Genomic DNA, 25,446 nt, shown 5'->3' with positions numbered 1-25,446 from the left:
GGAATCCATGGAGGAATTCGCGAAGAAATCCCTGGGGGTATTCCTGAAGGAATCCTCGAGGGAAACCCTTAAGCAATCCAGGGCGAAATTCCTAGGAAAATTCTTGGAGGATTCCCTGGAAAACTTCCTGGAGGAATCCCTGAAAAACTTCCTGGAGGAATCCCATGAGAAATTTCTGGAGGAACTTCCGGAGGAATTTCCGAGGAACTCCTGCAGGATTTTTCGAAGGGTTCTTAACGTGGAACTTTTCGTCATTGAAAACATCGTCATCATCAAACTTTTGAAAGCAGTTTTTTCGTTCAAAACAAAAGTTTTTGCTATGAAAATATATTCACTGTACTCCACATGATGAATATAATGCAGTAAATATATTTTCATGATCCTTGTTTTGGTTTGCAGCGAGAAAACTGCTTTTTATTTTCCGAAAAATGATGACGGATGCTTGAGCCTTAAAGTAATTCCTGCGGAACTCCTGAAGGAATTCCAGCATAGCTGCTGAAGAAATTTTCGAGAAACTGCTGGGAAACTCCTGAAGAATTTCACGGGAAGTCCTGAGGGATTCCCTAGGAACTCGTATAGGTATTCTCGGAGAACATCACGATGTCAGTCGATATTCACAAGTAACACAAAGAAATACTCAAAATATTATGAGATACAACAGAGGTAATCGTGAAAGAATTACATCGATAAAGTAACGAGACACAAGAGTAGAGCTTGTAGAGCTTGAAGGTCTTCATTCCAGAATAGTTTAGATGACCTAGGTCACCAAGTGAATGTTGCTAAGTAATCAGAATTGCACTCTGGGGTTCTAAGAGCAGCGTAGAGTATATTCCACGAGCATTCGCTACAATAAAAATATCCTAAGATTTACAGATACATATTGCGACCCATACCTCAAAATACATTGGGTTCATTTGTATGCCAGTAGACACCCAAATAGCAACTAATAGAGATACTTGTAATATAATAAGGTGCAACAGACACAATCGTGAAAGAATTATGCCGATAGACTGAAGAGAAACAAGAGTAGAGTCTGTGACCTTTAGGTTCCTTATTCCATAGGTTGGAAAGCCTGGAATATCTCATGAATGTACCAAAAGCATTATAAATGTGCACTGAGGTTCCACCAGTAGTATATACTACATTCCACGAATTTTTTTTTCACAATTAAAGCATGATACTGTATGCAGATATCGTAACCCAAACTTCAAAGTGTATTGGAGGCCATTTGTATTTCACGGAATGTCCAACTATCACAATATCAAGTTGCTCATAGCATTGCGAGGTTTAATAGACATCAAAGTGACTGCATTTCTTGAACAGAGTGACCACAAACGATGGTAGATGTTTTAGATCTTAAGAAAATGAATTCCAGAGTAGTTTAGATGACCTAGATCACTCAATTCATGCACCATGAATTTTCTAGGAGTGCTTTGAGGCTTTTTGAGTACCGTAGACTATGTTCTGTGATCATTCATCGTTTATAAAATTTGATCGAGAATGTTGGATTTGTGTCACAAACTTCGGAGTAATTTGGAGGCCTTAAAATAGCTCTGGGATCAAAACTTCAACAGACTATGATGGGTAGTAATGCATTGCATGTCAAGGGTCAGTGAAAACTATTGATGATTTGCAAAATGATGAAATTTGAGCAAAAATATGTAGAATTTATAAAAAAATACCAAAAAAAAGCCACGTATTTTCGGCTCCCAGTAAAAGGGGGGAGAGTGCAAAAGGGAAAGGTACCATGCATTTCTTAGCACAACTATTCCCCTTGACTATAAAATAAAATTCCGGGGTAAAATGTTTTAAAACATAGGAGATATTGCATTTCTTCCAAAAGTAGATCGTCCCGGGTGTTTACGGACAAGAAAAGGAGAAAACAACAAAACAATTACCCAAAGTTTTGCTCAAACAGCATCAAAATAGGCAACGAATCATAATACCCACGCTTTTGTACCCATTTTTGAGAAACGGACAATTTATCTTTTCATCATACAAAAATTCAGCTCGTTACTACAAATCTAGTACTTCACCGATCGTGCCCTGTTCAAGGAGAAATTAATCGGAATCCAGGAATCTTTAAAGATTCTCAAGAGAAAGCCCCGAAAACAAACATGCGCAAAATCTTGGAAAATTGTTCTAGGAATCCGGAAGAATCTTCGGGAGGAATTAAAAAAGAAATACCAAGAAAAATGCCATTAAGGAATATTATGGGAAATCCTGGGAGGTTTCCAAGAGATATTTCCAAGGAAATTCCAGGAAGAAAACCTGGTGGAACTTCTGGAAAAATTCTTTTAGCCAATTTTTTAGACGGATACACTAACACTACAAAATCGAATACTCTACTTCTGAGTAAATCTATAAGTAGTTAAGTTAACTACTTTTTATTCATACGATCCAGAGTTTATTAGATTTCCCTGAGTATTCACAATATTCTCGGTTTTCCAGGGTTTTTTTAGGTAATAGACACCCTGTTCTACTGTTTGTAGTTCGAGTGCGTCAACTCAAAGAAATACATGAACTTCTACTTTACGGACACCTCTGTTGCGTACATGAATGTCAAAGCGTGAATTATTTTTGAATTGTCGTGAGCTTCCATCCGAAGAAGATTTGGATTATTAAAGAAGCAACCCATGTGCATTAGTGGTATCAAGTTCAGTTCTACACCTTCAGGGGACGGAGATAGTTGAATGGCTCGGTAGCTTGGAGGAGAGAAGCGGTCGTCTAACGAATTGGGATTTAGCGAGTTCGATTCCCACCAGAGCACGTCGATTTGTTTTCACAATTTAAATTTCAATTTGTTCATGAAACACGTGTTTCTGTTACGTACATGTATGTCAAAGCATTTAAATATTGCAATTTTCACTTCGTATATGGCAACTTGAATCGAGAAATTGACACAACAACATAAACCTAACCTAAAGTATTGGAAACTGTTTGTTTTGTTTCTTAGTTATGCATTTTTTGTCCTTAGAAATTTACACGTATGATAACACACAAAACGGCATCAATTGATGCCGTAATCGTTGTACCTACTAGCTATTGCAACGCCCAAGATTCTTTAGTAATCATGTGTTAAATCACGACTTAGCACTACTTATATAAAAATTACATCGATCTTTTAACCTTAACGTTCCCGACATAGTTCCTTTCGGAGTTCACTCTATGTGCAACGTGTGCAACAACAACGGCCTGACACTTACCCTGTAACACATAGATGTCTATTAGTAACACCTACAAAGGCGCATCACTGCCACCAGAAAGCCACCCTATTCTAATTGAATTAAAATCAGCGCATCGAAACGAAATCGCAAACCAAAACAATCCTGTTCTTTGTCCCTACGCGCGTTAGGGACTATAGCGCCTAGGTTGAGAGGTTTTGGAACCTGATGGTCTACGCCAGTCGGTGATAGTATTGGCAAGCGGAAGCATCTCTGCCTTAGATTCGTGGTTCGCGTACGTGTTCGATTCCGTGTCGAGAGGGCTTCGCACTTGTGCCTAATAAGTGTCACTAGATTCCACGCGTTCGGGAACTGTAAATTGGACTAACTGTATTCAATGGTGTTCCAGTTGCTGTCAAGTTCGGAATAAGCTGTTAATGCAGCAAACTATCCAGCCAGCGGATTAACGACTAACGAGGTTCTGAAGACTCTGCAGAAGGGTCAAATTACCAGTTCAAGGAGTAAATATACACGTCGTCAATCACTAGGACCCGCTTGTATGTGATGGAATTTAGCGATCTACTTCGGTCGATTGCAGACTACGTTTGATTGGTAAGCATGTGGGTAAGATTCTGTGGACTCCATTTATACTCTTCAGAATGACAATCTTCGCCGACTGTGCTGCCCTAGAGTACTTTAACGAGGGGTAAACCATCCCACGTTGAAAATATTGCAACTTTATGTTAAGTTTGTATGCACATCCTTGCGTTGATCGGCCGCCACCCGATCACACGTTGTCGCATCTTGCCCAACACTATAAATCCTGTTCCCAGTTCATTGGTGGTGCCACAGCTTTGGTAGAAGGTAGCCGCTCGATGCCCGCTTTTCCACACTTTCTGTCCAGTCCAACAAAGTTCCTGCAACACCACGATGTCGAAGTTGCGGACATGTAGTTCGTCGAAGATTATCCTGTCACATCCTACGAAACCAAGTGACTTGCAATTCCATGTTCCAAGTTTCCAATCGTAGTCCTTATTTATCGCGTGGGTCAGATGTCTAAGTCGATTGTATCGAGTCGTATTTTCTCCTATGTTATTCGCAATGGCTATGTTATTACGGGTGGCTTATTGGGCCTACGCCAACGCTCCTGTCTCGCCGGAGGGCCATCGTGCCAGTTCTGTTTAACGTCCCAACCAACACTGGGACGACCACGTTGATGGGGCTACCACCTTGGATCTAGCTGGGCGTGGTGAAGCGTTTGTTACTCAGCCGCTGAATGCCAGAACAGACGCTGTTTGAGCCGCACCTCCTTGGTGAACAGACGCTCGGTTCGTACCTCCTCAATCTAGCTGAAGTCAGAAGGACAACAGTGCCCAGGCTGCACTACTAGCTAAGCACACAACTCTTAGCTGGCGGTCTTTGTCATCGCTTGACCCGTGGAAGCATGAGGTAGGAACTTGTGAGGACCAGGAGCTACAGGGGATAGCCAAAATGTTTGGGATAGGCAACTTTTTTTTCTCTCACTAAAAAGTTCAACAAGCTATAAATTTTCATAGAGTGCATCAAAAATTCTCAAATTTTGACTGTTTGTCAACCTATTATGTGTGCATCCTCCTCTCCTCTTCTTGGCGTAACGTCCTCACTGGGACAAAGCCTGCTTCTCAGCTTAGTGTTCTATGAGCACTTCCACAGTTATTAACTGAGAGCTTCCTCTGCCAATGACCATTTTGCATGTGTATATCGTGTGGAGGCACGAAGATACTCTATGCCCAAGGAAGTCAAGGAAATTTCCTTTACGAAAAGATCCTGGACCGACCGGGAATCGAACCCGTCACCCTCAGCATGGTCATGCTGAATACCCGTGCGTTTACCGCCTCGGCTATATGGGCCCTATGTGTGCATCATTGGTACAAATTTGGGCTCGATTGATTAATATTTCGCAAAGTTAGAACCGTTTTCGTAAAACACTATTTTTCAGACAACTCATTTGTGAGCTGTCATATCTCGGAAACCAGTTAACCGAATTGAATGAAATTTTGAACGTACACTAAGAATATGTGAATGCTTCACAAACTATTAAAACATAGGTACTTTTTAAACGTTGAAAAATGTTATCATGGATTGACACTTTTTGGATTTTTCTCGAAAAAATGTCATTTTTATACATCAATGTCAATAAGTTTTAGTGTTAATATCCAAAGATTTTTCACTTCTGTTCTCAAGTTATCTCTTATCAGATATGTTAGAGCCTATTTAGATTGAAGGAAAAACACATTTGGTAATTTTTGTGTGGTATTGTAAATTTGACTTATTTTCCTCTATATGGGTAAAAATTTCTATCCGGTATAACTTAATTCGCCGTGAGAAAATATTACATTTTATAACGTCGTATTAAGTATCAATATATTGTTGATAAACATTAAAAAAATCATTCAATTCGGTTTACTGGTTTCCGAGATATGACAGTTCAAAAATTAGTTGTCTAAATAATAATGTTTTACCCGAACGGCTCTAACTTCGCGAAAAATTAATCAATCGAGCCCAAATTTGTACCAATCATGCACATATAATAGGTTGACAAACAGTAAAAATTTGAGATTTTTTGAGCACTCAATGAAAAGTTACAGCATGTTGATTTTTTTTATGCGAGAAAAAAAAGTTGCCTATCCCAAACATTTTGGCCATCCCCTGTATGTTGGACGCTCTCCTTCTCTCGGTGCATTGTCTGTGCAGAGGACCAGTATTTGCTTTAAACATATAAATCATGTAACATGTACACGGAGAAACTGAAAAACTCAAAATTAGGTACTTTTAAACTCAATTTTGAGTTCTTTTTCATCTCCCTTTTCATGCGCTCGTTCTATTGTTGTCAGAGAGTGAAGAGAGAAACACCCCAACTTTTGCAGTTCCGTGCTTCAAGCCAACACTGAGTTTCTAGCACAGTACTCAAATTTGAGTGAATACAACCTAGTCAAAATTTCGGTTGGGTGGAAAAAACTTAAAATTAGGTATTTTTTTCAAATGGAAGCAAGCGGGAACAACCCAACAAAAACATCGATTCCATCAACTCAAAATTGGCTTGACGCACGCAACCCCGAAGTTGGGTGGGAAGAACTCACTTTTGGGTAGTTTCGTCTCTCCGTGTAAGGTTTGCCTGTGCAAGGAAACTGTCAAAGAAAGATCGAAAAAAGTGTTCAATGTAACCCCGGATTACGGTACATATAATTCATGACAACATGCCGGGGTCCGTGACGCAAGTGGTTACACATATGCTTCATAAGCAGATGGTCATGGCACAGACAAACAGACGTAACACTCTGATAATTCCCATCTTACACTGATTTAACGGTCTATTTAAAAAAATTATAGTTAGTGGTTAAGGCTATGGATCGCATATCCGGAGATCGAAACGGCGGGCCAAGTCCAAATGAGGACGTAGAGCCATAAAGAAGAAGAAGAAGATAGTTGGCCAACCGGCCATCCGTGCCGCTCGCATCGGTTGTTGTCCGAGTTTGACGTTTGTCCACTACCACCACCTAGTTGATTTTTTTTCCAGATTGTTTATTTGTAGGCTCGCTTATTTAATGAAAAACTTCACTGAGCCGATTTCTGATGAATAGTAATACAATAAAAGTTACATTCAAATTACAAATAAAAATATCGAGCACATAACTTCTTCGGGCGCGAGTGTTCCTTCGAACCTGATGAAACAAACTGAGCTCGACGTTGAGATGCCTGTTGTTTTCCAATCGCTTCGGTGATCGCATTTGCAACCTCTTTCAATGTTTCGATGCCTTCCTTTCGACGTACTTCCCGATCTCGTTCGTTTTTAGTTTCGATTGGTTCCTCTTGCTCTTCCGCATCCGTTCACACTAAGATTTTATTACCGGGCTCGGTTATCAAAGTACCGAATTCTCAACTGCTGAGCTCTCGGTAGTCGCCTCGGTAATTGATATCAACTACCGATTACTCGGTAATATGCTATGCTTAACAAAATGTCAAAAATTACTGAGCTGCTCGTCAAAAAAATGCTGAATACTTTGTAATGGGAATACCGAGTAATCAGTAAACAATTTTTTGTTTTTTTTTATACTGAAAACCTTAGTGGTTTTTTTTATGATTTTTCCTATTTTTTATCGGGAATCAACAAAATGAAAATAATGAATGATTTGTCAATTTTTTTTTTTTCAAAGTATTTATTTATCATGGCATGAAATTATATGAATAATACCTATTTGTAATGCTCCGAAACAAGCCCCAGAGCATGTGTATGTGACGGGAAGCCGTAGAAAGGCTAAGTCCTCCTTCGTGCTGTGTACCTGTTGCTTTGATGATGATTTTACATGTGGATTTCCCGGATATCTTCCGAAGCACTGTATTTATCATCCAAATTACCCAAAGCACTGCTGCCATCATGCGTAGAACCGAATGCGGATTTCTTAATACAGCCCCGTCAAACCAGGAGTGTCACAAGACCCCATCATACATCATCATAAGCACTGACTTCCGGAGCGCGTGGAAACTCCGGAGATAGGAATGCTGCTGGAATGCTTTTGTGACCTAAAATTAAGAGATAACATTTTACAAATGCGAAAGGTATACCTATAGGTATTAAAGTAAGAAAAGTACCTGAATTTCGTCTTGAGCCAAACTTTTTGTCCATAGGCCTGTTTTTTCTGAATTATCACCGCTTCGCACTCACCACGCTTTCGTTCGAAAATACAAATGGCGTTACACATATATACTCCGGGAGACGGGAACTGAGACCTCGTTTAAAGTTTTGAAGAGTATTCAGTACTTTTTTACTGATTGTACGGTACTTTTAATTACTGAGCTCGTCGATGAGCCACTTAAAGTACCGAGTAATGCAATAACAATCTTAATCGGTATATGTTATTACTGAAGTTTGTAAAAATAATTTATCTTGCTGAGAAATCGGTAAAATTAATTACTGGCATCGGTTATCTTCATAGCATTTTACTGGTTCCTCAGTATAAATTTACTTTTACAGTTTAGACTCAGTAAAAATTATTACCGAGGAAGAATTAGGAATTTTAGTGTGTTGTTTCCGTTGTTTTTTTAATGATATCCTCCTCAATGATTTCGATGGCCTCTCGAACTTCGAATAATTCCTGCTCACCAGACACGATTGGCTGGCCGGCAACTACATCTGCATACAATCCGGGCCGCTTCTGGTTACACCGGGATTGTCACAGTGGACAAGTTTCAGATCGTCGTCAATAATAACTGAGTCGAATTTTTCTTTTTTTTTCTTTTTTTTTACCCGCCACTATCCCCCACACCAAAAAGCTCTACAGAGCCTCCTGGTAGTGGACGCAACTAACCAAGCATACTAACTGGACAGCACAATTCAAAATCAAAACAAAAAAAAACTACAAATAGTAGGGTAGTGTAGTGTCTATAGTGTAGTCAATGAAACTGTGTTTGAAAATTTTACGAAAATGTTATTCGATTCGAAGTTGCATAATTATTTCAGTGCATTTGCCAACACTGATAGTCGACATAATAAAACAACGGAATGACAGATGCGCCGGTAAAACAGAAAACGGACGAAGCAAGCCAAGCTTCAGGCATGCTCGGTTTTGTTTTACTCGTTCTTCTTTCGACGGATTTTGGAACGAACGGACGTGTTCGTGCGGCGCTCCGGTGCTGCAACCAGCAACAGTTTGGCAGCCTTTTGGATTCACGACAATGGCGTAACCGGTAGGCGTAGTGCTCCCAGGACGTTGTAAGTATTGTGAAAATCTCGGAATTGTGAAGAACCTAAACTTCTAATAAGGAAAGTGATGAAAAGTTTGTGTGGCGTGCGGGTTAAAATGGTACTTTTGTCGGTGCGAGACATCAAAGAAAACCGGAGTAAAGATTGTATTTGCCGGTGCGAGAGGACGCCGTGCTGAATAGATTGTACGCAGGTGCGGGAGGACGCCAAGCAAAAAAAAAATCACCGGTGCGAGAGGACGCCGTGGAAGATGACTGTTCGGCAGGTGCGAGAGGACGCCTAGAAAAAATGTTTTCGCCGGTGCGAGAGGACGCCGTGCAAAAAAAACATTAATTCGCAGGTGCGAAAGGACATCGAGTGAGGGATTTTTTTGTTTTCGGATGAGAGAGAGAGACAGAGTATGGAAATAAAAAAAAACTAAGTAATTTGGATTAGATTTGTAATGGATTTGTTCTGAAATGAATATGGATTGCATTTAGATTGGACAGCGATTGGACTTGGATGCATTTGGATTGTACAATGGGTTGGGCTTGGATAGAATTTTGATTTGAAGTGGGTTGAACAAAAATAAGAATTGAAGTGAATAGGGATTGAAATAGGTTTGGATTTTGAATGGATTCCAAGTAAATGTGGATTGAATTGAAATTTGATTTGATTTTGACCACGGGTTAGAGTTGCACTAGTATGAAATTGAATCGGTTGTTGATTGGATTTTGAATAGGTTTAAATTAAATATGGATGGAAATTGTATTTGGATTGTATTTGGAGTGGCTTATATTGGATTGAATTTAATTTGGTTTATATTTGGATAGACAATGAATTGCAATCACATTGGATATATATTGTAATTGGTTTGAATTAAGATTGGATTGAAAGTGAATTCAATTTCTATTGGATTGGAATTGGAATGTGTTTAGATTTAAAATGGTTTGGATTTGAGTTGGATGTGGATTAAATTTTTATTAAAGTCCAGTTTAAATTGGATAAAATGTGCAAAGTGCCAGAACAGTATTCAGGGACGAACATGGATTGGATTAGGATAGGAGACGGTTTGGAATTGGTTTTATTTTGACTGGATTTGGAATGGATGTGGATTAAATTGGGTTTTGATTTTGAATGGATTGAATCGGATTGGCACTGGAATTGGATTATATTACAAGAGAATATGGATTTGAATTGGATCTTATGTGAATGGCAATTGGTTTGGGTTTTTATTTGATTGGGAATCAAGTTGGGAATACATTGAATTTAAATTTTGATTGGATTGTATATGAATAACATGAAGATTGGAATGAAATTAGATTCAGTTTGGATTTTGATTGAATTTGGATCAAATTGGGATTTTGGAATTGATTAAATTTGGATTGGATCTAGGCAGTGCAAGGGTTGAAATTCCAATGTGGACCTGTTTTCGATTGATTCCAATTGAATTTTCATCAATTTCCTATGGAGAAGAAACAAATAAACGACGACGAAATTAAAAGAAAACACATTTACATTAGGTGGAATTTGTACAAGGTTTCGATGGGTTTAGTTGATTCTAGGTTGGAGGTGCAATTGATATGTATTGGTTTGGATTTCGAATGAGTTTTGATGAGATTGGATTAGATTGAAATTGGGTTTACATTGTAACTATATTATATGTTGATAGTACATGTATTAAGCTTAGATTGAATATGGAATAGCATTGGTTAGCATTCAGATTCGACTTTGACTAAATTGACATTTGTTTGTTTCGATTGGAATTAGATTGGGGTTGAAGTTGCATTAAATTGGGATTGCGATTGAGTTAAACTTGGATTAGAATTGAACTTGAATTAGAATTGAATTGATCTTTATTGCATTTAGACTGGATTTGGATTTTATAGACATAATATGGATTGAAAATTTAATTTGGGGTTAGTTTCGATTGGTTCTTATTTTAAAAATTATATTTTTGATTCAATTTAGACTGGATTGAATTTTGATTAGATTACGAATGGATTGAAAAATATGAAAATATTCAAACAAATGTTATACGAATTATGGACTGTGCATGTAATTCTTCCAGCACTTCATTTCACAGGAAGAGTAGAGGAGGGGAAGAATGTAGTGTCTATAGTGTAGTCAATGAAACTGTGTTTGAAAATTTTACGAAAATGTTATTCGATTCGAAGTTGCATAATTATTTCAGTGCATTTGCCAACACTGATAGTCGACATAATAAAACAACGGAATGACAGATGCGCCGGTAAAACAGAAAACGGACGAAGCAAGCCAAGCTTCAGGCATGCTCGGTTTTGTTTTACTCGTTCTTCTTTCGACGGATTTTGGAACGAACGGACGTGTTCGTGCGGCGCTCCGGTGCTGCAACCAGCAACAGTTTGGCAGCCTTTTGGATTCACGATCAAACTTTGAACCAAATTGCGGCTTTCTGAAGCAGTGCAAATTTTAAGTGATTTTTTCTCCCACATGGAAATAATTTACTACGGCAAAATCGTATGTACATGAAAGCCACGGGTATAAGCTTTCTGTTAAATGGTAAAAAGTTTGTATTTGCACCGAATTTCATTGAAATATTCGATTTTTCATCAACAATGATTTTAATCTTAATTTGAACCATCGTAATCATAATTTGAACCAATTTTAATCTTAATTTGAACTACTGGCGACAGCAGCTCGAGCAACTCACAAAACAGCCAATTCCATGCTAAACAATTAAAAATCACATGAATCTGCTAATTCGCAGACCTATTTTTCATTAGGCAGTGGAATCTCACCTCAGAATGTTCGAAATTCTTTAGGAATTTGGAAACTAAATTTGGAATTTTTCATCCCCCAAGAGTAAACAAAGCAACCACTAGCGCAATCTACAGGCCAACACTAGAAGCTCACCCCCGTTTACTAGTTCAAATTTAGATTACAAATGGTTCAACTTAAGATAACATTCTCCAAGTAAGAATCACTTAAATTTGATAATTTTATGACAAATAATGCGGAATATTATTCGGTTGGTCGATTCTACGATAAATAAGCTTTCATTTAACTTATTCACTTATTGCGTGTGATGCAATGCATGAGCTGTACGGGTGCACCGAAAATGGGCTTTCTCTGGGGGGAAATAGGTTAAATCACAGTGATTTTTCAATTGCCTGTTTTCCATGACAAAAACGCTTTTTTCAATGCTTTTAAAGTCCATGTTATCATGTTATATTACGGAAAGCTGTTTAACATCTTTTTCGGGACAATATTTGCCTAAAAAGTACGTCGTTTTAATGAATTTCGAAATGGTTCAAATTAAGATTACAATTTGACTAGTTCAAAGTTTGATTTCTTACCCTATGCTTGGAATTACTTTAAACTAGAAGAAACAGGATAGATATAAAAAATTACACAAATGTAACATCCCAGTGGAATATATATTCCTTTTAAGGGATTTACAAATGATAATAATAATAAATTAACTTAAGTTGGTTTAACAGATGATAACATGATCATAGTTGGTTTTCGGTAAGTTGGGATTTCATATAAACTTTCAATTTTATTCTAAATGTATTACGGTTTGTTAACTGTTTCAAATCAACAGGAAGCTGATTGAAATTCATTGGACCGATAAATCTTATTCGTTTTTGTACAAAACTAGTAGTAGCTCTTACTCTTTGCAAATTGTTGGCTTGCCTGATTCCATATATATTTACTACTAGAGGAAATTGTATGTTGTGGTGCATAACAGTTCTGTGCAGAACATCGAAAACTAGTTGATGGGTTTGTAAATCGCATAAGGCTACCAAAGGTAAAATATTGTGAGAACGATTTGAATACAGCATGATAGTAGGATAAAGAAAGGGACGGTTGAACATTATTTTTAGACATCTATTTTGCAGAACCTGCAGTTTTTTCAAGTTTGAAATACATGCTCTTCCCCAAATGGAAACCAAATAGTTCAACTGCGAATGAATATAAGCATAGTAAAACGACAAAAGGGCTCTTCTAGTTACGAAAGAAGAAATACGACGCATAATGCCACACAAAGACGATATCTTTTTTTCTACATGGTTAATATTACTTCCCGGGTAAAACAGTGCAGAATCATCTGCAAACAATCTAGGGATTCCGTGAAGCCGCAAATTTCCTAGGTCATTTATATAAGCAAGAAATAATATCGGGCCAATATTACTCCCCTGCGGGACACCTATGTTAATGGGTTTTTGTGAACATTGAACGCCATTTATGGAAACAAACTGTTTACGGTTCTCCAAATAACTACGAATGATATTGTTTGCAACCCCTCGTATACCATACATTTCTAGTTTCTTCAAAAGAATTTCGTGATTAAGCGTATCAAATGCTTTTTTTAGGTCCAAGAACAGAGCACCAACTATTTTTCTGTTATCAAGTTCATTTAAAATGCTATCGACAAGCAATCAACGTACTGCAGCCCTGCCTAAATCCATATTGCAGTTTGTAGAGGACATCGTGCTTATGAAAGAAATCCAAAATTCTTGTTACCAATAGTTTTTCAAAAACTTTATTAAACACTGATAAAGTTGATATTGGGCGATAATTTCCGACATCGTTTGAATCGCCTGATTTAAATATAGGGATTACTTTGGCGACCTTGAGAACATTAGGGTAGGTTCCGGTTTCAATGATGCTGTTAAACATGTTCTGTAGAAGTACAGCAAATGTATCTGCATTATTTTTAACTATTTTTACAGGTATATTATCTGGACCGCAAGCTTTGTTATTCTCTAAATCACGTATAATTAAAAGAATTTCATTTGCTGAAGCAGGGTGCAAATATATTGAATCAGGAACCCGACGTCCAATCGAAGAAGGAAAGTTTGAGCTACTAGTTATGTTAGCTGCCAAATTATTACCAATGGATGAAAAATAATTATTGAAAATATTAGAAATATCGAGATTATCAGAAACTTTTCTACCCTGATAGGAAAGTTCTATTTTGTTTTGACTAGGTTCGTTTCCTAAAATTTGCTTAAGATTTTTCCAAAACCTACTGTGGGGCGTGTTATTTAAAAGAGATTCATAATACTGTTGTTTACAACGCTTTTTTGTTGCTTCTACTTTCCTTGAGACGTGATGTAACATTCCCTTCAGGAGGTTGTCGGATGGGTTCCTTTTCACACGCTTGAGGTAATTGTTTTTCAATTTTATCAGAGTCCACAAATCAAAGGACATCCAGGGACAGAAAATACTTTTAACATTTGCTTTTTTGGAAACCGTTCTAGTGCAATTATTAAGTAATGAGTAGTATTTATCGATAATATTTTCTAAACAGTTATCTACATCATCTAAATCGCCAATGTTGGTGAGGAAATTTTGAAATTCGTATTCAAGAAGACGATGGTTAATTATTCTTTTTTTAAGCAAAATATTTTGTTTTTAGACGGTAAATTCAGGGAGGTAATTATGATAGAGTGGTCACTAATATCATTTTCAATTGTATCGTTCCTCATCCTACCAATGTCGTCTAATTTGCAAATCACGTGATCTAGGATATTACCGCTGGCCGGTCTAGTGACAAAGGTGTTCGAACATACAAAACCATAGGATTCCAGCAATGTTTTATATCTTACCACAGCATTGTTGCTAGCATTATTAACGGGCACGTTAACATCACTAACAATTAGACAACAGCGATTACAATTTAAAGATTCAATTACATTCTCTAGTTGACCATTGAAATCGACAAAATCATAAGAGGGAGGGCGGTAAAACCCATGAATATCATAACATATTCCTCTAACCTCTACCTCAACGTGTATGTGATGGAACCCATCCTGACAATCATTTTTTATTACCTTCTGGGACAAACTATTTTTGACAAACACAGCTAGGCCACCATTTGACTGATTTCGACAAGAAAAACAACTAACATATCCAGGAATTTTATATAATGAACTATTACTGCTACTTATCCACGTTTCACCAATCACATCAATAGAAAACTTCGGCACCAACACTTCAAAAGGGCGTAACTGCTTTTGCAACCAATGCCTTCTCACAGAGCTGTGGGTCATATTTCATTCATCACACGCAATTCACATCCATTAATCGAAAGAGGAGGATTTTATCTTTCTATTTGTGCTAGTGGTTTGCTCGAGAGGGATGGGATACGCTCCACAACTTTGTGAGGAGGCATTGGTTGTAAATGCAGTTACGCCCTTTTGAAATGTTGGTGCCGACTTACACATTTCCAAAATTTGCAAAACAGAATCAAATTTATGCATATCATTAAGACCCCTAACATTCCACTGTAAAATACGTAATTTGTTGTCGTTGATTTCAGGATAACAATTATTGAAATCATCGATATCGTGGTGAAAATAATTTAGTGAATTAGCCATTGAAAAATAACAATACTAAAACAAAAAACAGAAAGCAATTACGTAAATAACATCAGTTGTACATATTACTCGACTTTAAACTTTGCCCACCGAATTGACGAATAAGTTTATCCAAGTCGTCATGACTTCTGATAATCGCAGTTTTAGATCTCTCCTCAACTTTTACCAATATAGATCCATTTCGTCGTACCCAAATATACTTCCAACCTAGATCTTTTTGCTGGGCTCGCACATACCGCAAAAGTTGTAGTGAAAACGGGGTTAATTCATTCCTAACGGTTATTTTGGTAGGCTGTTGATTGAATAATAGGTTTTCATTGATTTGGGTTGACAACAAAACACCAAACTGCTTTTTCTTCTCAAGTAATGCTTCTTTTACTGAGTTCCGTTTGAATTCAACTCTTACTGGCGGAAGTGAGTTAGCAGAATTAGTTGATCCTATAGAGATAAGTGACATTTCAACACACGAACACTAGCGCAAGTTTTTCCTCACACAAAAGTGCACGCCGATTGAAAGGCTATTCAGATTGCATATGCAAATATTACCCAATCGAATTGGGTAAAACGGGTAAATAATGATAAAACTAACGTCCGGGGCAAGAGTGCAAATATTTTCCTCGCAGTTTCACAACTACATCTACAAAAAAGGCACGCATACATTTGAACGTGATTACCTCTATTCTAGTAGCTGCTACTACGTCATCGGAATTCAGTTCAACTCCAACCGCTGAACTAATTTTTGCTGTGATGTCGCGGACATTTTCATAAGGCAAGGGTGGTACACCCAAAAATACTAGGTTGTTAAGCTGTTTTTCTTTGTGGGCATTATCAACGTGCATTTCCTGTTTATTCAAAGATGTTTTCAAAGACGCTTGGGAATGTTTTAGCACTTCCAACTCCTGCTTCAGCATTACATTTTCTTTTTTGAGTAATGCAAAGTCACGAAGAATTTCTTCAAATTTTGAAGACAAAAATTCTTGCGACGATTCCATAGCTGTAGCTAAAGACTTCATATCTTCTCTCATGCTGAGCATTTCAATGGACACCACAGATTTCAGTTCTGACGTAACAGATGCTACAATAGATGATTCAGTACTATTTTTGCATACCAATTTGACTTCACACTTAGGTATTGATGCGCTTCTAGCTTCGATTATAGCACTAGTCAAAGTTTCGAGGGCATTGTCAATATCAAACTGTGTTTCCAATGAAACATTAACATCTAAATGGCTATTGATGTATGTTTCATAACATAACAGTCAGCTCTGTGATATCTGAAAGTGGAGCTGATGGGATTATAGATCACTTCATGGGAAATTTGAAATATTACAGGAAGATGGTGAGAATCAAAGTCAGCATGAGTAACCAATTGGCTACAAAATTGACTTGAGTCGTTAAAACCAAATCAAGAGTTAAGGGATTCAGTTCATTGCCTGCAATCGCATACGACGGACGTGTTTCATACTCCTCTCTTAAACCTATTGGAAATCGACGAAAAATCATGTCTGCTGCGCGTGAAAACGTCTTAGTTGTCGACGTGAGTGTGCTTCCAGTGCGTCCCGATATTGGGAAAGTAAAGGCATTCTTAGAAACGGAAATTCATCTTGATTATGCTTTGGTCAAGAGTATACAATTACACCATACTCGTAATTGTGTACTGATCGAAATGGTGGACAAAAAGGTTGCTTCGCGCTATCAATTGGAGCACAATTGTAAGCGTACAATTGTTGCTTCCAATAAAGCATACAAAATCCCTGTGTATGTGGATGGTGATGCGGTTACCGTGCGCGTTAACGACCTCCCTTCAACGGTGAGCAACGAAGCTATCACCGAAAGTATGTTGCAGTTTGGAGAAGTGATTTCTATTAGGAGTGAAACATGGAAACACTATTTCCCAGGGATTCCTAATGGCGTAAGGGTGCTAAGGATGAATCTCTTCCGTGACATACCATCAAACATATCCATCGCAAACGAAAACACAACAATATCCTATCCGCACCAGCCAAGTCGGCGGTACAGCCCAGCCGCACATCCAAATAAAAATTACACAGAACCACGAGGAGTCACCGACGCAGCCCCAGCAACAGTCGCTACAACCGAGCTGTTTACTCGGGACGATTTTCCCCCGCTGAGCGGCGAGCAATCATCATCATCTAAACCTACTGCTGCAGAGCAAAAAACAAACAACGACGACGAGTGGACGGACGTAGAGGACAATGGAAGCTCATCAAGCGACTACAATGAAGTGACAAACAAACGCAGGCGATCGAATCGAAAGGCGAACGAAGCCAAGAAAGTTTGCGCAAACCAGTGTTCCCTCAACGCGGATCACGGGGAAACAGTTGATTTTTGTTTGAAAGAAAAAAGTGCTTTGAAAAATAAAAGCGGGAAGGGTGCTAGTTTTACTTCATGTAGTAAAAAATGATTATCGGCCCTGTAAAGCTGAACACGGCGGGTGGGCCTTTAAATAAACGTTTGGATAAAAAAAAAAAAAAAAGAGTTAAGGGATTTTAAGTAGAAGAAAAACAAGTGGGTTTATCAGGATATTGAATAGAAAAATATCATGAAGAGCACTCATGAAATAAAATCCTGCCGTTTGAATTGGACTGAAGATTATTCCACGGTGTTTCGCATTAAAATTACCAATTATGAAAAATCCTGTTGCGAGTTATTTTTTTCAAATCAGATTTAAGGACAAACGTCTTGAAATCACGCTTCAACAGTGCATTAGAACTTCAAATGCACAAATCTCAAGAAGCAATCTTCAAACAACAGTGCATTTCATTATTCTCGTCTTGCCCACTTGTAATAAGCTTAAAATAAGAAGATAAGGTGCACTGGTTTTGTTTACGAAGAGATTTGTGCGCTCGAAATCGTGAGTAGGTGCCAAACTCGGCCATTGTGGCGGCCATTTTGGGATCCCAACAAGTCTGTCCTTAAGAAAATCTTTTTGCTAGTCAGTGCATTGAAAAGGCAAATAGGCCGCAATGAAAGTATGTTTTGTTTGTTTCAACAGAAACACCCAAAGTTTCAAAAACTTTGGTTTCAAATGATGAAAAAATGTGGTGCTTGAAGCGCCTGTCAATGATGATAGCAACTCCACCACATGCTCCATCTAGGCAATCATTTCTATAAATGAAATAGTTTGAGTCTCGTTTGATTGAAGACCCAAGTTTTAAATACGTTTCAGTAATAACTGCAATATGCACATTATTGACTGTTAAAAAATGGAGTAGCTCATCCTCTTTGCCATTTAGAGAACGAACATTCCAATTTAAAATGTTTGAAAATTTATTTGGATCCATCAAATCGTTTAATTTGGTAAAACGAAATATTTTGCATGAGTCGATAATATAGATGCTAATTGACCAATTTACTATTTGATTGCTTGAAAAAATTTTCTATGCTTAATGGCTTGCAGTCAAAAAAAAGCCTAAAATCGCATATTTTGCCCTATAAATTTACTGCCGTGAATCGCATATCAGTCCCATCTTTGCTGGATTTCCTATGCAAATGGGACAAGTATGCGATTCACGGCAGTTTAGGTATAGCTCAAAATTGTGACGTGCTGGAGCAAATATTATCAAATCGGATTTGGATTCAGCGGCTAAAAATTTGTCAGAGACACATAAGTTCTTCTTCTGTATGGTTCCCACTCGAACTTGGCCTGCCTCTCTTCAACTTGGTGTTCTTCGAGCACTTCCACAGATATTAATTGAAGGGCTTTCTTTGCCTGCCATTGCATGAATTTGTATATTGTGTGGCAAGTATACAAGGATACACTATGCCCAAGGAGTCGAGAAATTTTTCCCGACCAGAACGGGAATCGAACCCGCCGTCTCCGGATTGGCGTTTGATAACCTTAATCACTAGACTAACTGGAGAGTATTCATTAATACATATATATTTGACTCAAATTCGTAAAAAAAAACCGTTGGTGCTTAAGAATGGCATGGAAAAGAGAGAACTAAAATAGGCAGACCAATAAGTTTTGTATGCTACGAACAATTCTGTTACAGATATTTATTTCAGTATGTCCAATTGGTTCAAACTACTAAATAATCTTTTCATTTTCGTCTTTTCCTCGCAGCCATGTACATCAAATCGGGTCACCGGTTCCTCAGCGACAAAGGCCAGATAGTGTTCCCTGGCCCACCAACACGTTCAGCATTTTCATTTTCCTACACGAACCCACCAACTACGACGACCACCACGGCAAGCACCACGACGGTGGCCGCCCTGCCCGATTCCCTTCTGGAAAGTGACGATGAATCAAACTTTATCGGTAAGGAATGTGGGGAATCTGATCTAGTTAGAAAAACCATTTCATCTGATTGTCCCCTTCCAACACAGATATGTGGCGAAGTAAATCGACGTCCGGCTCGGACATGCTTTCCGACAAAATCCAGATGTTCTACATCTACATAACGGTTACCATAACGTCCGTGTTTGTGCTCATCCTGCTGGGAATTTTCGGTTACATGTGCTACAAAAGGTAACGATTTTTTTGTTATTGTAAAATACCCAAGATTTCAGTTATATCTTCTTCCAGAAAGGGATTTCAAAGCATAGAGAACCAACAGGACATTGAAACGACCCGGAGGCAGAGCAGTCGAAGATCCCAGCGGAGCCACTCGAGGAACTACTCCAAGGAGTGCGAAGCCGCTGAGAACCCGGGGCAGACACTTCTGCGTTAAAATTTAATTAAATATTGTATTTTGTGACGTTTTTGTGAAACGGCTGAATTATTTTGTAAGGTTTTTTAGAAATATAAAATGTTTATTGATTTGCAAATCCACTCCATCGGAGATTCAAACTCCACCGAATGTCCATGCAATCCACAACAATCAACATAACCTCCTGTGGATAGATTCCCACCTACTTACGTTTTGCCGGAGTGCTGGTAGATCCTAGGCCGGTTGCGCTTGTGTTTCCGAAATTGAAGGACATCTTAGTTTACTAATCTGGATAATTTTGATCACTTTTACGAGAATTTGAACCCTTGAACTACTAAAAACTACGATTCCAAATTAAATATGCGACCGAGCAAACTGTTTTGAGACTGATGACAGCCCGCCGCGGAAAAGAAAATAAATGTACACAAAACAACAGCCTACCCGAGCAAAAAGGGCAGAAGTATTTGAGAAACTGAACGAAGGGGAAGCTAAGGTCCGGTTACACTGAAGATACTTCACTTGAGGGGACGACACATCTATCCACATATTATCGTCGCACCACCAAATCGAAGTCGTCGCTAAAAGCACATGCGAAGTTGCAGCTGCGAAGTAAATTTGAATCTTTTTTTTTAAGTGTCTCGAGTATACCAAAGTGGCGAATCCTGGTCGTTTTGACAGGTCTCCTGCTCGATTGGAACTATGGGGATGACAGCAAATCGGCTGTTCCAATTTTGACGTTTCTCCTCTTTGTTATTCCAGACTCGTTATATTTTTTCTGTTGCGCATCATTAAGCTAATTAAGAGCAACAATATTGTCGTCGCGGTTGAAACCCGAAGTTTCCCCACACCCGACAATCGAATTTTCTCAAAATCCATACGTGAAACCTAAAGTGCCCCACACAATGCATACGTTTGCGTGTGCGTGACAGTAGTTTGACACATTTCCCATAGGAAAACTGTAAAAAAAACGCAAACCTCGACGGAACGGACGCTATGTGTTCCAGGCTTAACGTCGGACGTACTGCGCTGGACAGCGGACCTGGCCCTCTATCCAGCGCACTGTGCCCGATGTACGTCAAGGGGTAGATCACTCTTTGAATGTGCATTCGATTTGCATTTAAGGGCTATTTGCAGTTCAGAAGGAATTTTTTGGCCTATCTTCCCGAATAAAAAATACAGTAGAAAAACCGAATGTTGTATTGTTACAGTACTATTTAGAACCATATTGTTACAATAAACACCACTGTAAAAATAAAAAATACAAAAACAATAAGATGTATTGCAGACACCCATACAGTGAATTGTAAATAAGATTTTTACAATATACTATACGGGTTGTTAAGTATCGTAACAATATAAAAAAATATTTTTCTCCATATATATTTTTTTACAAAACCATATATTTTATTGTAAATGAATTGTTCGAAATACTGATACGTGGGCTTTAATATACCGTACATTGTATGGTACACGTATGGTTTCAAACAATAAAATGTACCGTAAATATATTGTTTTTAATTGTAATTTCACTACTGGTTATAAATTTAATCATGGTTTTGGAATGGTTCTCTTTTGTTATGTTGTATTGTTTTACATTAGATAAACCATATAATGTTATATTATCTCGTCATGTTCCTTCGATAATGGCAGTTCTAGCCAAACTAAATAACCTAAACTCGTCTAAGTCTGAGTAGCCTCTGATTGCATTAACAGTTGAAGCTTAGGCTCCCATGTCCCACCAGCCAGATAACTGGGTTTTGCAAACTAAGCATTATTTGTGGCAACACTTTGAGCGGCATGATGGAACTATCATTACAGCGTGCTTAACCGTTATTGCAATATTGAGGCTCCAGTTTGACTGAACTATGTAATATGTACATAACAACTCATGAGAAAACTGTCAAGTTCGATTCAACTATAAGTTAGGTTAAAAAGCGAAGACGAACTTATATCAGAAGTCGTTTCAGTGTCCAGTCCTGTCCTTATGTTAAAAATGTCAAAGATAAATCGCATTTAATTCGGTTGTTGTACAAGGCAATTTCACATGAGAGAAGAAGAGAAAAAATAGTGTTGAACTCATCCACTGATTTACGGTAATCTGGCCTGCGTCTTTCCGGGTTGACCTAGCCCACCATATATCTTGGATATGCAGTCCTTAGGACACCTGGTTTAAACATTTCATTGACTTTAAATAGATGTTTCAACTTATTCACTTTTTTCTCTTTCATTTCCTTTGCAACAAAAATGTCACGAACATCAACAAAACAAAGCACGGAAAAAATCATAAACTGAATAAATAAATAAAAATGCACGGAAAAAGATAGTTTCGGAATACAGTCGGGACCCGATGGTTGGGGGTTGGGGGTTTAATAGTTGGTTGACTTTTTAGTTGGGTCTCCGTTAGTTGAGCTGTCAGCCAACTAAAAAGCACCTGGATGACATAATTCAATGTCAAACTGAAAATGACAACCAATGTGTAATTCCGAGGGGCGACCAAATGAGTTTTTTGGTTTCTTAAACATTACTGATAATCGAGAAGAATTTCTCATTCATTAAAAAAAAACAATATTTATGATTACCTCAAAACAAATGCAAAACATCGACAATCTTTATTTTGTCGATCATTGAAAGCGTTTTGTACTTGCACTTTGGACTAGGTGGTTTCATAATCATCTGTATTTTCACTTCACCGACTAAAATGGATGAAAATAATTAATTCTCGTATTGGTCATATATGTATCTTTCATAACGTATCAGTTTGGCTCTAAATGTGAAAATAATTGAAAAATTTACAAAATTTTACTTTTTACTTCCAACCTAAACATGATAAAAAAACAATGCGCACGCCCCTTGTGTTGCTGTCACTTCACCCAACTAACGAATCGAATTCGTTGGTTGGGTGAAGGTTGTGGCTCAACGAGCGAATTCAGACTAGAGAATGGTTCAAACCAAGGGTTCAAACGTAAGAAAAACAGTATAATATATTGTTACATAAAGATCGGATGTAAATGTATAGTAGCTACCAATGTGCAAAGCTTTTAGCGAACCATTCCATTACAATACACTATATTGTAGCTGGTACACTGTATGGTACAGGAATGGTTTTCACCAAATACCCTATGGTTAGTTTTTATCCGGGTTGATGCATGGGAAATTCCTTGCCTGAATCGCCCAAGAAACCGTTTTTCTTCGATCTCAGTACGCAGGTGCTAAGGAATGACAATTCAAATGGCAGTCACTGTGGAATTTTTCTGACAGGAATCGGTCAAGAACATTCTTGAGCGATTTCTTTTGAACACGAAACTGGGCTTTAATGTGTAAAAATGCATTTTAATGTTTTTCCATCTACTTAGCATTGAAATATACGCGTATACGCGAATGTCAAACCATAAGTGTTGAAGAAATCGTTGTGATGGATGATATTATTTATAAATTCAGAAATTATCATAGTTAAAATAGAAAAAAGGAAAGAAATCGTGAGTATAGTTCTGTTAATCAAAGGTAGACAAACTTATAATACGTTTTTTTTTGTAGGAGCAGTTTTGACTGCGGATGGAAACGACTGTTGGACAGGTTCACAAATAAGAATATACGAGTACTTGACGTCCAGAATCTGGCTGTGACCTGATGCCTGGTGCAACTACCTCAAAAAATGTAGAATCCCTACAGTTAAAAGTATCAATGTTAAACAAAGAATAAAATATAGTAATATAGAAGCACTATATGTGAATATTAACCTTTCGGGAACCGCGCCTGTTCGATCCTGAAACTGCACTGCGCTAGCACTGTATAAGATGAACGAGATGTTTTGGTAGTGCTGTATTTATTACAATGGCGCGCGTCCTGAAGGGTTGAGTTAGTTCTTCACATATAGTAAGAATAGTATTTTAATTACTTCAGAAAAGTTTAAGTTCGATCCGGCAATTTAGTTGCCATTCTACTACTACCCCTTGATGAGTATAATTCTGCATCTCAACTGGCATACCAATCGAGCACATGATTCGACCTAAAATAGGAATTTGTTACGCCTGGTACATGAAGACCTATGATCGGAATCATTTACAAGGTCTGCGGTTTGCTGGGTGACGAAAAATATCCAGTGATGTCTATCTCAAGGAATAACATATATCCCGTTATGTGCTCGTTAGCCTTTTCCTGATGGCTGGTATCTACCTCCTTGTGGAACCGGCCGGACAAATCAAACCCGGAGTTTTTTTTTTAATATTATTTTCGCATTGTTACTAATATAGTGAAAGCACTAGACTTCGCCACTGCTCTAGTCTTGGTCCTCTCCATAGTGCTTTTACTCTACAATACCGTCCGGCCAGTAATATCATCGAACGTTTATAAGATAACACCAGATCTTCGGGTGGCAAAAGTAAATTGTATCGCTATGCTAGACAGTTAGCACTACAGTCAACTTTCGGTCGTTGGGCTACGTTTAGATGGGCTACGTTTTAACTGGGCGCCCGTTAGGTGAGCTATAGCCCAGTTAAAACGAAGTCAAACGTCACTTTTTGACGTGAAGCACGATTTGTCAAGGTTGGTAGCCCTGATCTCTATTGTTAAAGATTATTTGACAGCTCAAAGCTCAGCCCACCTAGTGAAAGTCTTTCACTAACTTGGCTAAGAGCTTAGTGCAACGAGCGAAAGTTGACTGTATTTGAAACTCATTTGTTGTTCGAAACTGACAACTGCCAACAACCAATCAACCATCAAATGCTATAGCAAGCCATGGGTTGTAAATTTACTGAATTGATGAATGAATGCATTGAAATGCATTTGAATGCAAAAAATTTTGTTGATACATCAGATGTTCCAAGAGTGATCTACCCCTTGATGTACGTCCGACACACGGTTTGGGAGAAAACTCGATTTTCGCGTGTCAAAAATTCCGATTTTCAATTGCACGAACACTATGCACTAATCTTAATTGAGTTGCGACATTTCTAAGTAGGTTAAAAATCAATTTTCGCATGTTCGATCACTTTGTATTTCGACCAAAAGCATAATATTATGCTTTTGGTCGAAATACAAAGTGATCGAACGTGCGAAAATTGATTTTTAACCTACTTAGAAATGTCGCAACTCAATTTGGATTAGTGCATATTTATTGTTGCTCTTAATTGGCTTGTTTAGTGAATAAAATATTGCTTTTTTCTATAGCCTAATCGAAAGAGCTCATTTTTCTGAGTATAACGTGATTTTATTGGATTCCAATACCTTTGTTTTGATGGTTAAAATAGTTCCCGGGCTCCAAAAATTATGAAATTTTGGATTTCGACTAATTTTTGGGCGAAGAATCCGATTATGAAATAATCCTGATACCCCTAAAGAACCCAATTAGCTTAATGATGCGCAACAGAAAAAATAGATTCAAATTTACTTCGCAGCTGCAACTTCGCATGTGCTTCTAGCGACGACTTCGATTTGGTGGTGCGACGATAATATCCGCGAGCGGTAATGGCGGCGGCGGGCACAATTAAGGTGATACGGGACGCCGTGTTATTTTTCCTATC

The 25,446-nt window shown here is 38.0% G+C and overlaps 3 protein-coding genes across 7 annotated transcripts in view; 2 read left to right on the top strand and 1 right to left on the bottom strand.

Moving 5' to 3' along the window:
* The window catches only part of LOC109418995 (probable nucleoporin Nup54), a 32,216-nt gene extending 11,879 nt beyond the window's left edge, over positions 1 to 20,337 (bottom strand). Inside the window, exon 1 of the mRNA XM_019693227.3 lies at positions 20,138 to 20,337. Within this exon, the coding sequence (XP_019548772.2) occupies positions 20,138 to 20,201 (64 nt within the window). The 5' untranslated portion in view covers positions 20,202 to 20,337. The remainder of the gene's footprint in view (positions 1 to 20,137) is intronic.
* Positions 1 to 25,446, top strand: part of LOC109398102 (mitoferrin) — a 367,824-nt gene that overhangs the window by 194,556 nt on the left and 147,822 nt on the right. The window lies entirely within an intron of this gene.
* Positions 3,302 to 20,049, top strand: LOC109398080 (uncharacterized). Its single transcript, XM_029877680.2, has 4 exons — positions 3,302 to 3,776; positions 19,342 to 19,536; positions 19,605 to 19,746; positions 19,804 to 20,049. Exons 2-4 carry the CDS (start codon positions 19,344 to 19,346, stop codon positions 19,946 to 19,948), a joined length of 480 nt encoding a protein of 159 aa, XP_029733540.1. The 5' UTR covers positions 3,302 to 3,776; positions 19,342 to 19,343; the 3' UTR covers positions 19,949 to 20,049.

Source organism: Aedes albopictus, chromosome 2 (genome assembly GCF_035046485.1).
Source record: "Aedes albopictus strain Foshan chromosome 2, AalbF5, whole genome shotgun sequence".
Lineage (NCBI taxonomy): Eukaryota > Metazoa > Arthropoda > Insecta > Diptera > Culicidae > Aedes > Aedes albopictus.
Note: the sequence above shows the minus strand (reverse complement) of the source record. Positions and strands in the feature narration are given on the sequence as shown.

Excerpts from the sequence above, each read along its gene's own strand:
- LOC109398080 (XM_029877680.2), top strand. The coding sequence starts at position 19,344 with ATGTACATCAAATCGGGTCACCGGTTCCTCAGCGACAAAGGCCAGATA. Across the intron at positions 19,537-19,604 it reads CGATGAATCAAACTTTATCG|ATATGTGGCGAAGTAAATCG; the intron begins GTAAGGAATGTG and ends CTTCCAACACAG. Across the intron at positions 19,747-19,803 it reads GGTTACATGTGCTACAAAAG|AAAGGGATTTCAAAGCATAG; the intron begins GTAACGATTTTT and ends ATCTTCTTCCAG.